Below are 12,761 nucleotides of genomic sequence, written 5' to 3'. Positions count from 1 at the left end.
GCCACTGTGGAGGGAGAAAGAGATAACAGCTGAGCCCCACATCTCAGCACAGGGGCATTACCCAGAACCCCTCCCCAAACAGCACCATCAGCCTGATCTGACCCTTTGGTCTTTGTCTGCTTTGCCTTATCTTAAGTGGGGTGTGTTGGAGGATGGAGGGGTTGTCTCCAAGCCTCACACACAGAAGAGGCAGCCACTCCGTGAAACTCACCTCAGCAGCACGTGGGACCAGACACTAAGCACCAAGAGTGTACCAAGCATGGCTCAGCTTTACACAGATCATCATAACCTAATTGCATGTGCCCCCAACCACAAGGAGGCGCCGCTGCAATACCCCATCGACTCCAAGAGCAGAGTTGTGTTTCACATTGTGATGCACCAAAAACAGGATGCCTCTGATAACTAAGTGCATCTCCCAACAGCAGTGTAGCTATAATAAGTGACCTTGTGCAAATCTGGCCATAGCCATCCATATGGCTGTCACTTCAATTAAGCTGTGAGCACACTGACTTCTTCCCATGGGAATAGGGGAGGGGGGGGATTTTAAGTTTCTTCAAAAAGGTCAAACTGTGATTCAGCTTTGAATTGAAAAGTTACTGAAAGTGTATGAAGAAAGGCTGAAAACAGAGCAATGAAGTACTAATGCAATGCTGACAAAGTAGATACATTATCCACCACTGCAGGTATGTCTACTAGTACAGATTTTCTTGCAAAGCAACAACCCAGTGCTTCACAATACTTAAGAAGGTTCCAGGGACTGAGCTGAGTGCACATGCTTACAAGAAATGTTGTATCTCCATGCTCTTGATTAGAGGCCAGCAAGCTTGTGCTGAAAAAGCTCAGACGGGTAATTGTTTGGGCTTTTGGAGCCATAAAGGCAGGGTCACTACCACTCAGCTCTGCAATTGTAGTGTGAAAGCAGCCATACACCATGTGTAAACTAATGGGTGTAGCTATGCTCCAATAAAACTTTATTTTTAAAAACAGGTGGAGGGCCACATTGGGCCAAGGGCAATAGTTTGTTGACCCTTTTCATGTTAGAGCAGAAAATGATATTTGGTGGAAAAATAAGAATAACGATGATTCCAAGTCAAAAAGTGATACAAAAGATTGGACCCTGAAATGTAAAGATGTTTGAGAACTATCTTAACTAATATATTTTAGTTATGTTCTCCCTGTAGGTACTTTTAAGAGTAATGTATGTGTTAATAAAGCTATATCCAAAGAAGTCTCAAAGAGCTTTTTTCAAAAGTTATAAGATAACTCACCAAAGGGTGAGCAGTGAGCTGCTATTAACCCAGCATAAGGACGGTCAGCTACTTTGAGGAGTCTAGAAGAATTTAACACCTCCCCCCCCCAAAAAAAAACAACCTAGTGAAAACAGAGCAGCTACAAAGGTCTTTATAATGAATATATTTAATATATAGTAAGAAAACTCTGAATATAATTTAATAGCATTTTTATATCCTGATAGTTATGTTAAAAATGGCACATGTTAAATCCATGTCTTCTTAGGTCTGAGGAAACTTGGTCTTAAACCCACCCTGCTGTGAAGGCTGAGGCTCAGAGGCTAAAACCTCTCTCTCTCTCTCTGCTTCCTGCCAGCTGAGCCCAAACACCACGCTAAGCTTAATGGACAGCAAAGGCCATATCACATGAGAGGGGAGATTTGGGTACCATGCTCACCACCCCTCCTGGGGGCCTGGCCCCAGGTAGGTAAATAGCACAGACATTGGCACCAGTAGACCAGAATTCAAATCACAACTCTGACCCTTACTCCACCTGGATGAAGCTCAGTGTTATCTCTGATCACAGCACCTGCCTCAAATGGCTGCAGTGAGGTTTACAAGAGTTAATACAGTCAACATTCTCACAATGGTGCCTGGAACATAGGAAGCATCAGTAATTATTACCTGTAAAGATGTTTATCTTGGTATCGCAAGCATCTAGCACATAGCTAGGATCAGCATGGTTCAGCACATAGGTTCAGTATAAATGCTTGCTGACTGAGTTTGAGAAAGAACAAGAGAGAATGGATGGAGAGACAGTTGGGTGGACGGATGCACGAAGAGATGAACTGGAAAATAAATGGACAAGTGAATGGAGGGATATAAACAGGCTGGTGGGTGAAGGAATTGGGGCTGAATGCATGGAGGGATGGGTGAATATTCAGGTTGGAAGAGAGTTGGCAGGCTGGAGATATTGACAGATGGAAGAACAGATGGAAGGATGATGATACTGTCATGTGAATACATAGATGGACTGGAATACTGTTGTATGGATGGATGAATGGATAGATGGAGTTCTTGGCAGTTGACTGGGTGATGGATGGATGGATCCTTAGATACATGAATAGAAAAAATGCTGTACTGACAAGTGGACGAATGGCAATACTGGCAGATGAATGAATGGATAAGTGGGTGGGCGGATGGATGGGCAACTTGGAGCCCAAGGGAACCCCTCCTCTGTAACCTGGATCTTAACCCCCCCCCAGTGAAAGATCTGGGCCTAAGATGATCTCTTACCGGCTGAACCAGAACATTGTTCTTGCCGTAAAGCAGGGTGGCCCGGGAATTCTGGTGCAGGGACTCAACATAGTCACGGGCAGAGAGAGATGGCCGGTCATCCATACTACCACTCGAATGCCTCTTCTGGATCTAGTAATGTGAGAGGGGGTGGTAGACAGGCCTGGAGTGACTGTCAACGTCCCATCCCAATCCACTCCCTGCCCCACATCAAATTCAGAAGTGAGTCTTACTCTCTCCACCACCCACTGCCCACCCCACTCACGCAGAGGGCTGGACGCTTGGTGGGCGAGTCCTGCCGCAGGTGTGAACTGTGGATGCGGTGCCTCTGGACAAGCTCGTCGGCCGAGGGATCGGTCCAGAAGTGGTCCGCAGTCTTCATCTTAGTGTACTCCAGGGCACAGGGCCCCACTGCGGAGCATGTGGGGCTGGGAATCCATAGGCCTGAGAAGTCCACCCTCCCCTCCACCACCAGACTGGATCCCATTCAGCCAGCTAGGGTGCCTGAGTCCTGCTAAGAAGAGACTGAAACACGACCCTGGGAGCAAGGGACAGCAAATAGGCAACTTTTGACAGGGAGGCTGCAGAGAAGTGAGAGAGATCCTTAGGACATGCCCCCAAAAGCTGTGACCAGAGATGCAAGTGAAGCTCAGAGCACTGAACCACTTACCCAACAAAGACGCGAGGATGGGGCCATCCACCGGGTCCATCAAGAGAGCTTCCTTCTCATAGTATTTACTGGCAAGAAAGGGAAGGACATGCAGATTTGAATGGCAACCAGCAGACACTGGTTGCACACTTACCCATGGCAAATGGTTCAGAGCAGACAGCCTGGGTTCAATCCCCCTCTTATCACTGAGTTATCTTTGTAAGTCTCAGCTGCCTTATCTATAAAATAATAATATATCTCATAGGGCTGTCAGAAGGACTTTTTGAGAGACAGCAGATGTACGGCACATAGCACAGTGCTTGTATGTAAGTGCTTAATACATGGCTAGGATAAAGTCTACTGAGAATAGCAGGAGTAGTAATTAGAAGGCTACTGAGGCCCGGTTGGTTCTAGCTGCTTCTAATGCACCTTCCATTTCAGACAGGAAGTTGCTTAGAGACTTAAATGATGTCTGCCCTTCTAATATTACTGAGGCAATAAAGTGCTTTTTAGCTGTGGTGTGTACAGAACAGCTGTATTAACAACCTTCTGGCACTGATGACTAATGTGGATGACATGTTCAAAGTGTCCCTTGGTTTTTGGCTCTTCAAAATAACAAATAATGCTGAGTGCTTTGTTTGTTTGTTCTAGTTGTAGCACTTTATAATTCCTTGAAAACTCATACAGTCCAGAAAGCAACTGATTTCAGAGTGGAAAGGCTGAGGAATCTCAGACTAAGAGGGTTAGTAACTTGTTGGAGGCCACAAAGCGATGGATGCAGGCTTGAGCTACACTCAGCCAGACTTGGCCCTTCCCACCTACAGCAGGGAGGGAGTGAAGGACATAGGAGCTGGAGTGAGAAAGACTGAGTGGGACCCCAGCTTGGCTGCTCCCCTCCTCCCTGGGCAGGTGGATGCTCCTTCTGAATTTTATAAAATGGGAAGGATGACAGACATCACCTGCCTGGGCTTTGGGGAAGATTCAATGTTGACCTCCATGTATAGCAAAAGCACAGACCCAACATCAGGAAGTTCCCAATAAAAGGTGGCCACATCTCTGTAATTTTACCCTGAGGGAATTTTCCATCAACCAGAATACTGGCTGGCCCAGGATTGCCATGCACTGGACACGCTCAACATCTAGTCCATACATTTTGGTGTCAAATCTGGAGGCAATATTTCCAGAAACCTTGGAAATGTTGCCTTAAAAAAAACAGCAGATAGAGTTGGGGGCCAGATGTGACTACAAAGGGAGCCTAAGGGGGTTTTGCAGGAGGTGGTGATGATTTCTTTGGAATAGTTCTGTATCCTGATTGTGGTGTTGGTAACACCACATTTGTATACATTGGTAAAATGTATACATTTTATAATACATTTGTAAAAATTGTATACAACTATAGAGCAAAAAAAACACATGCAAAAACTGATAAAATCCAAACGAAGTTTGCAGTTTTGTTAACAGCATTGTACCAATGGCAACTTCCTGGCATTAAAACTTGTACCATTGTTATATAGAATGTTACCCTGGAGAACAGACAAGAACTTCTATTTATTTTACAACTTGTGTCTGACTCTAAAATTCAAAATATGAATGTTTAATGAAGAAAGAGCAGGTTGGCATTGCTGCTCAGATAAATGACTAAATCCTTTTGACCAACTTGTTCATCAGGAAACCCAAGGTCACACACTAAAGTCAATAACTAAAAAGATTCCAAACCATGACAGGACAGGGGGCAGAGACAAAGTACAATTTACCAGAAGGTTGAAGAGCTTCAGAGCTCATTTCTTTCTGTTTCTTTCCTGCCCCCAGGCCTCTGCATCTGTTGTCCCTCTCCCCCCCCCGCCCCCCGAGAACCCTCTTTTTCCCATCCATTTGCCTGGTTAAAGCCTATACCTCCTTCAAATGGAAGCTTCTATTTAAACTTTATTTTTATTTATTTATTTTTAATGCACAGAAGAACTGGGATGCAGGCCAGAGATGCAGGGGGTGAGAGGATTCACCAGAGACAGAGTGGAGAGTAGAACAGGCAGGTCTACTTAATTACACTTCTAAGGGGCACAGCAGGTAAGAGAGAAGAGGTCTGCTGCACCATATGTGGGGTAGCTCCCTGGCTGGGGATCAAACTCAGGCCATAGCAGTAATAGCACTAAGACTCAACCCCTAGGCCACCAGGGAGGCCTTCAAATGGAAGCTTAATTGTCACGTCTCCCAGGACACTTCCCCTGAGCACCCAGAGGAGATAGAACACACCCATCCACCTGGGGACATGTATCTCATGTGGTCAGTGTTTTGCCCATTTTCCCTGCTGGAATGTGAGCTTCACTAGAGGGAGGCTTTTGTACTTTACTTTCATATTTATTCCCTAGTAAATGGCAAAGAATGAAAAAATAATTATACCAGCTGTTTGAAGAAGAGGTTAAACAGGCACTGAGAGATAGGGAGATTCTCGGGTATTTTTTGGAAAGAAGTGCTGCATGAGCAAGCTCACATAAAATATTATCCAGTGGCTCCCCACTGTTCTTGGCATAATATTCAAGACCAATATATTTCCAATAGCTAGGTTAGTGCTTGGCACACAGCAGATGCTCATTAAATATTGGATAAGTGAATGAATATTTGCCAAGAGGGCACATGGAGAAGACCTTTGTAGCAGGTTAATCTGAGCTAGGAGAGAAAAATGTGAAAAGTATCAGAATGTATTTCCAAAATTCCATGTACTTGCTAAATCCCTTTTTTACCTCAGCTCTGGGTAGCAGCAATCCCCGTCCAATTTGCTAAGAAACACAACTAAGGCACAGAGAATTTAAGTAATTCCCTTAGGGCCATACAGTTAGACAGTAGATTGTGAGCTTAGCTCAGTTCATGGGAGAAGGAAGATCATTAAGAACTCAAGATCCCTATACTCCACCCTAAATCCCAAGATCCTATTAAATAATTGAGTCTCCCCAGGGTTCTAAGCTAGGCTAGTTCATAGTCAAATATCCAGACTGGATCTCTTTCCAATCCAGTGCATGACCAGCAGGGAAAGAAAGTTGCTTTGCGCAAATGGTGCAATTCTCATGAGGGTCAGCAGGGGGAGGCAGAGCACCCCAGCTGTCCAGTCGGCTTACTTGCTGTTTTCCACAAGATAATGCACAATTTTGTCCAGGACCTTCTCAAACAATGCTGTGCGGATCCACAGGTGTTTGATGGCAAGTGGGGACAGGTTGGGCAGTTTTGGCAGCTTCCGCACATTCTCCTGGAGGCCCTGGATCTGGTTTCTCCTTCAAGATCAAGAAACGAGAATAGAGATTCACAAAAGAGAAAATCCACAGGACCAACAAATAACTGGGAAAATACTCAACTTCAGTAGGAAATGAAGGAATGGCAATTAAAGTAAAAGAGTCCATATTTCTTCTAGCCAATGGGTAAAGAGTTGAAAAAATAATAACTGGTGAGCGTGAGGATGGGGTAAAACAGAGACTGTCACACACAGTAGATGGGCAAGCCAGATTCTCATACTGATATTCTTCTCCACCTTCCCCACCCTCTCTCTGCTGGAGAGGGTGCCAATCAAGAGAAGTCTCAGATTGTAATCCCACAATGCTCCCACTGTTGAGGGCACGCTCTTTAACATGACAGGTAAGCGCTCCATGACCCTGCCCCTGGTCACCTCTCCAGTCATCTCCTTACCACTCTCCCCACCTCAACCCCATGATCCAGCCAGAGGAAAACATCTGCAGATCCCTCAAGCCACCAGGCCCTCATTTGAGTACTTCCATGAGTTTCTACCTCTACCTGGTTTCCCTTTCCACCCCATTCCCAGGCTGACCAACTTCTCACTCTAGGTCTCAGCTGAGGGATCATCTCCTACAGGAAGCCCTCTTGCATCATCCAGAACTGGGGGAGGAGCCCCTTCTCTGTGCTCCCTCAGTCACTGTTGCTTAACTTTCTGCTCGTTTTTCTGTCTTCCACTTCATGCTATGATCTTGAAAGCAGGAAGTAAGCAATTCAACTATTTTTCTAGTAAAATAGTCTACGACATGGCCAGCAAGGGCCCTCTTCATCTCGGAATCTCCAGGGCCTAGCAGAGCACCTGGCACAGAGGAAGGGGTCCGTATATGCATTCATGATTGAGCGACTGCATGAATGAATGAATGCCTCTCCCTCGCCCCCAGCATAGGCATCTCTAATTCCCCCCCGCCAAATATTATGGAAGACCTGTGGAAATTAATCTCTTTCAGATGCTCTCAGCAAGCAGCTGGGAATTTAGCAGATGGACCAGAACAAACCTGAAGACCAGGTGGCTGAGGAGTCAGATCCCAAATGGGCACTGGCAATGCCAAATCCAATGCCGTCATGCAGTTCTGGCCAGCAGCTCTGGGCTGGCCAGGCCTGGAAAGCAGGGAAAGGGCCATTTCTCATGCAATGGTATGATATGCATGGGAGAGCAGGCCTACACTGGCATGCATCTCTTCGTCCCCTTCCCTAGTTCATAACAGATATGGCAGGTTTCCATAAAGCCCTACTGAAGCTCCAAAATCCTTTACAACAGCCACTAGCACTAACTGAAGTTGAAATCTATTTGCAATCCCTGACCAGCCTCCAGGTTGGGGGTTTGTACAGCTGAGACTTTAGAGGGTGGCGCTGGGGAAGGTGCTCACATACACACACTCAGGCCATCAGCCTCCCCAGAACATATACAATCATCTGCTAAGAAGAGGAAGTGAAGCCACCTCTCCCCTTGATTGGCTGCCTCAATGTGGGGCTTAGCCAGAGCCCCTAGCATCTGGCCCATGCAGACAATGGCCATGTTAGTTTTATTAAAGTTTGGTTTTCCAGCATTTAGCACAGGGTGTGGCTCACAATTACTAATTCAATAATTGTTTCTTGGGCATTGGCCCAGATGCTGGGGCCATAATGGGGAATAACAGGTGTAATCTCTCCTCAGAGCTTAAAGTGGGGGAGATAGACAATCAAGTAAACAATAAACAGATGAGTGAATAGTTAGACAGATAACTTGGAAGAAAACAAACAGGATAATATGGAAGGAAATAGGGTGAGGGTTGGACTCTACCCCTAGTTAGGGGAAGGCCTGAGGGATGACAAGCATTGGCCATAGAAGATGAGGGTGTCAGGTCCAGCACCTCCAAAGGCCCTGGGGTGGGAGATTCTGGTGGGGTTTTGAGAAGCTGAGAATAGTAGAGTGCCAGGAGGGGTGGACTCGCACAGACTCTGGGGAGCAGCATGGCCCATCCTCCCTGGGACAGCCACAGCTTGCACCCCGTGCTCCACACTCACGCGCTCTCGATCAACTGCTCTAGGTCCTGGACCTTGCGGCTCAGCTCCTCAGCTGGCGGGAAGCTCTTGCCCACCTTCATGAAGAGAGCTGCAATCTTGTTGCTGCGCAGGAAGCCCGCCGCCCGCCGCCGCAGCCCGTGCAGGACACAGGCCTCCACAGCAGCTGTGGAGACACAAGGGTCAGTAGGCCTGCCCTGCCCATGCTCCTACCGCCCAGCTCAGAGCTTCAGTCACACACTGGCACCCTGGAGATCCAGGGACCCCTGAACTAAATTCCAGACCACATCACAAAGGAAGGTGTGTATGCACCTCTACCTACCACCCCCTTGCAAGGGAGGAAGGTTAAATCGTACTTGCCACCCAAGGCCAGACCATCGCCCAGTCAACAGCCAGCTGGGTGACATGGCCAATCACTTCCTCTTCCAGTTCCTCAGGTTCCTCATCTCCTATTACTTGTAAGCAATAGGAGTATAATTAATGTTTATCTGTAAAACAGGGACAGTATAACCACTAACCTCATAAGGTTGATAATAGAATAAGGTGGAAAATGCATGGAAAGCATGTGGCACAAGCCCTGGCATGCAGTGACAGCTTTCTGAAGGGCAGCCATGACTCCTGTCACCGGGGGAGGGGAGACTGGGCCATGGGACTCTCCAGGCTTATCTTCATCATCTTCATTCCTATTATGAGTCCAGTAACAGTTGAGATGTATGGATCTTATTCATTCTCCACCCCAGCCAGGGAAGGAAGGGGTGACATCCCCATTTTTCATATGTGGAAACTGAGTCTCCAAGAGGTGAACAGAAATGTTTGGGGTCATCTAGCAATAAGAGATGGAGCTAGGATTCAAACCCAGGTCTGTGCCCAAGTGTTCATAACACTTGTGTTCCACAAAGGATGTTTGAAGGGAGGATTCTGCCATTATTTCCCATTCTGTATTTCCCATGGGCACTGTCAAGTTTTCCCCAAACAGGACAACTGAGGTATGGCCTGGGTTCTCCAACTAACTTGCTGTGACCTCAAACAAATCACTTTCCCTCTCTGGGCCTCAGTGAGGGCCCCTTCTCAGAAAAGGACTTTGTGCAGGCCATTCTGATGGCCCTTATGTTATTCATGGTACTTTTAGAGCCCTCTACTAAGCTTATTCTTACCTCCTGTCACAGACAGCAGACTGGGAGCTCACCCATATGCAATAGGAGTAAGTCAAGGTTTACCAAAAAACGAGTATCCAATAAGAGTGACTCCTTAGTGGGCACCTGCTGTTGTCCAACAAGAGTTAAGGTGGACTTTACCTAATCCTGTGACAAAACCCATGAAGTGAGTGTTCTAATCATTGTCACTTCACTGGAGAGTAAACTAGCACTCTGAGGTTAAGAGCCTGGCCAAGCTTATGTGATATGTGAGGAGAAATATTGAGACGTTTGGTTGAATTGCTTGCTTTTGTTGTTAGAAATTACTTGGTTTTAAATGAATGTCCACATAGTACCTTAAACTGCCCATGCATTTAAAAGACCCTGGGGGAGGACTTCTTAGATACTTTCATTGTGGAGAACATGCATAGTCCTTTTCATTTGTTTATGCAGAAAGAAGTTAATTATCTACCCCAGCCTTGTGGACCTGGTTCAAGTCCTTCTGACAACAGTGCGTAAGGAACAATGGATAGAAGAAACCTCAGGGAGATTGGCCTCATTTAGTGCCATCAAATTTCTCTCACCCAAAAACTTTGATCGGAGTTAGAGAATTATGATTTTTACCACTTCCTGTGCCTTTAAGTCTTTAATTGGACATGCATATCATTTTATTTGCAAATAAATATGTCCAGAATCAAAAAAACTGGAGAAAAATTTTATAGATATCTATATTCTCATATAAATGTGTATGTGTGCATAAATGTGTTATGTATATAACATATATTTGATGACTATATATGTATACATATATACACACAATACACTTAAAAATAAGATCTCATCCAGGTCACCCAATAAAGAAGTGGCAGAGGTGGGGTTTGAAGAGAGATGACTACAAAGGGATTGAACTGATCCCTGGCCTCCCAGGTCACGTCATGTGCTCTGCATGGGGGGCCCTGGGTGGTGGAGGGCTGATAGTTTGCTCTCATCTCCTCACTCAGGCTTCTTCACAGGAGCAAGATTACCAGAAGGGAATTATAGCAGGACCTTTGTTATGTAATTCCAATCATCAAATAAAGTTTTCAAAGAGACAGGGCCTCCCTGATGGCCTAGGGGTTAAGTCTCAGCGCTATCATGCTATTGCCACTGCACCCTGAGTTCAATTCCTGGCCAGGGAGCTACCCACATGGCACAGCAGAACTCTCCTGTCTTACCTGCTCCTCCCCTCAGCAGTGTATTTCAGTAGGTCTGCCTGTTCTGCTCCCTACTTTATTTTTTGGTGAATCCTCTCACTCCCCTCACACACACCTCTGGCCCAGTTCTTCCACACAAAAATAAATAAAATCTTTCAAAAATTAAAAATAAAGTTTTCAAAGAGAAACACTCCCACTTAACATGGGTTCCTATGAGTTTGCTACTAGCTGGCCACTCATGGGCAACTGTGACCTATTTGCTATCTGCAAATCACAGCAGAGCATTCCTTGACTACCTACGGAGCATAGCCCATATCATGAGGCAGGCCCAGGGACGCCTAGGCAGCTGCTGAGCTGATTACGTGACTACCTCCATGGTGGTCTCGGGATAACTCTGCCTGTGATAACATGGAATACTTTGCTGACGTAAATGGCTCTTGACGTGTGCTCACAATGTCTCCCTCCCTGTCCCTCATAAAACTTTGTCCCCCATTCCAATCCCACATTCTGGACTTGATTCCTCATACCATTGTCACATGATCAGCTTTTACCAGCCTGCATGCTTTCAATAAATGGCGCAAGAACTTCTGCTCAAGTAGCAGAGTCTTGCCTTGCAAACCTGCTCCACGACTGTTGTGTCCGTCATTGGCATCTCACCGTAAGCAGCAACAAAGTTCCTGTCATGACCACTTAAGTGCACACACTGATTACAAACGGAATCCTGACCTCAGGAACACACAAAACACATGTCTCCAGCTGCTGTGAAAGTACAGTGAGAGCCGGGCAGCCGGGGTATTTGTGGAACCCTGTGAGCAGAGCTGGTTCAAGGGGAGAAGTCTGAGTTATGCTTCAAGTCCTGGGCCTGCCTCTTTTGCCCAGCCGGCTGGACATGACCCCTCAGGAGGTGTCAATGGTTGTTAATCCCCTATATTTATTAAGGTCCCCACCCATATTCCCTTTTACCTAGCAACAACCCTAGGCAGAGTAAGGGAAGGAGGTAAAGCCTATTTCTCAGAGGCAGGCCCATTTGGCACTGGCAATGTGGGTGGGTGTGAATGGAGTCCACAGGTGGGAAGGTGGAATCTTCAGTGTAAACCACAATCCCCCTTTTCTGGGGTCACAACTCCTTCTTAATTTCTTCTCTAGACTTTCCTTTATTTTCAAATTCACTAATGGCATCCCTTGAGAATCCAAAAAAATAACACTGGGTTTACAAAGCCAAAAAATGCTAAGGAAACCTGGCTCAAAGACACTGCTTCCCACGAAAGAGGCAGCCACAGAGAAAAGCCAGTTTTCAAGGCCCTGGGCCATGGACTCACCACAGAAGGAGATGATGTGGCTGCTGTCTTCGTGGACAAACTTCCGCGTGACAGCCTCCTCCATGATCTGCTTTACCTGGAAGACAGAGGCAGTGGAGTGGGAGACCCAAGTGGAACCCAGGGCATGGACACTCCACAGGGCTGCACAGATTCCCAGGATCTTCTCAGGGGGGTTGGGATACTTTGATAACTGTTTTCCTTCCATACCCTCCTCACTGAGTCTTCCCTGGGAGGCCTGTGCCTGAGCCGGCTCCACACTACACATTTTACTTTATACCATCTCAGGCGCTGCAAGGTGGGCTGCTTCTCAGGAGTCTCTGACCACATTATCTAAGGCACTGCCCCCTCTATCCACATTTAAGGCACTTCCCCCCATACCAGGTCCCCCTGTTAGAGTCCTTACAGCTATTTCTTGCCTATTGCTTACTGTCTTCCTCGTCTAGAATATAAGCTCCCTATGTCTTGTTCACTGCTGTGTCCATGGAGACTAAACAGTGCCTGGTGCATGGTAGGTGCTAAATAGCTACTTTCTAAAGATATAGATGAATGAATGAGTGCAAAAGGTATATAAAATAATCAGGAGGGCGAAGTGTGAAAAATCAGTCCTGGAGTCTGGTACACCTGTATTCAAATCCCTGCTCAGGTACCTGCCAGCTGGATTTGTG

At 46.3% G+C, this 12,761-nt stretch overlaps 1 protein-coding gene across 2 annotated transcripts in view; it reads right to left on the bottom strand.

Annotated features, from left to right (window-relative positions):
• SGSM1 (small G protein signaling modulator 1) overlaps positions 1–12,761 on the bottom strand; it is a 69,002-nt gene that overhangs the window by 36,211 nt on the left and 20,030 nt on the right. For both annotated transcript variants that reach the window (XM_054695192.1, XM_054695193.1), the window contains exons 3-8: positions 12,097–12,172; positions 8,455–8,617; positions 6,285–6,437; positions 3,196–3,263; positions 2,791–2,936; positions 2,526–2,657 (exon numbers count right to left, since the gene is read on the bottom strand). In XM_054695192.1, the coding sequence (XP_054551167.1) occupies positions 2,526–2,657; positions 2,791–2,936; positions 3,196–3,263; positions 6,285–6,437; positions 8,455–8,617; positions 12,097–12,172 (738 nt within the window). The remainder of the gene's footprint in view (positions 1–2,525; positions 2,658–2,790; positions 2,937–3,195; positions 3,264–6,284; positions 6,438–8,454; positions 8,618–12,096; positions 12,173–12,761) is intronic.

Source organism: Talpa occidentalis, unplaced genomic scaffold (assembly GCF_014898055.3).
Source record: "Talpa occidentalis isolate TD23 unplaced genomic scaffold, MPIMG_talOcc4v2.1 talOcc4.14, whole genome shotgun sequence".
Lineage (NCBI taxonomy): Eukaryota > Metazoa > Chordata > Mammalia > Eulipotyphla > Talpidae > Talpa > Talpa occidentalis.
Note: the sequence above shows the minus strand (reverse complement) of the source record. Positions and strands in the feature narration are given on the sequence as shown.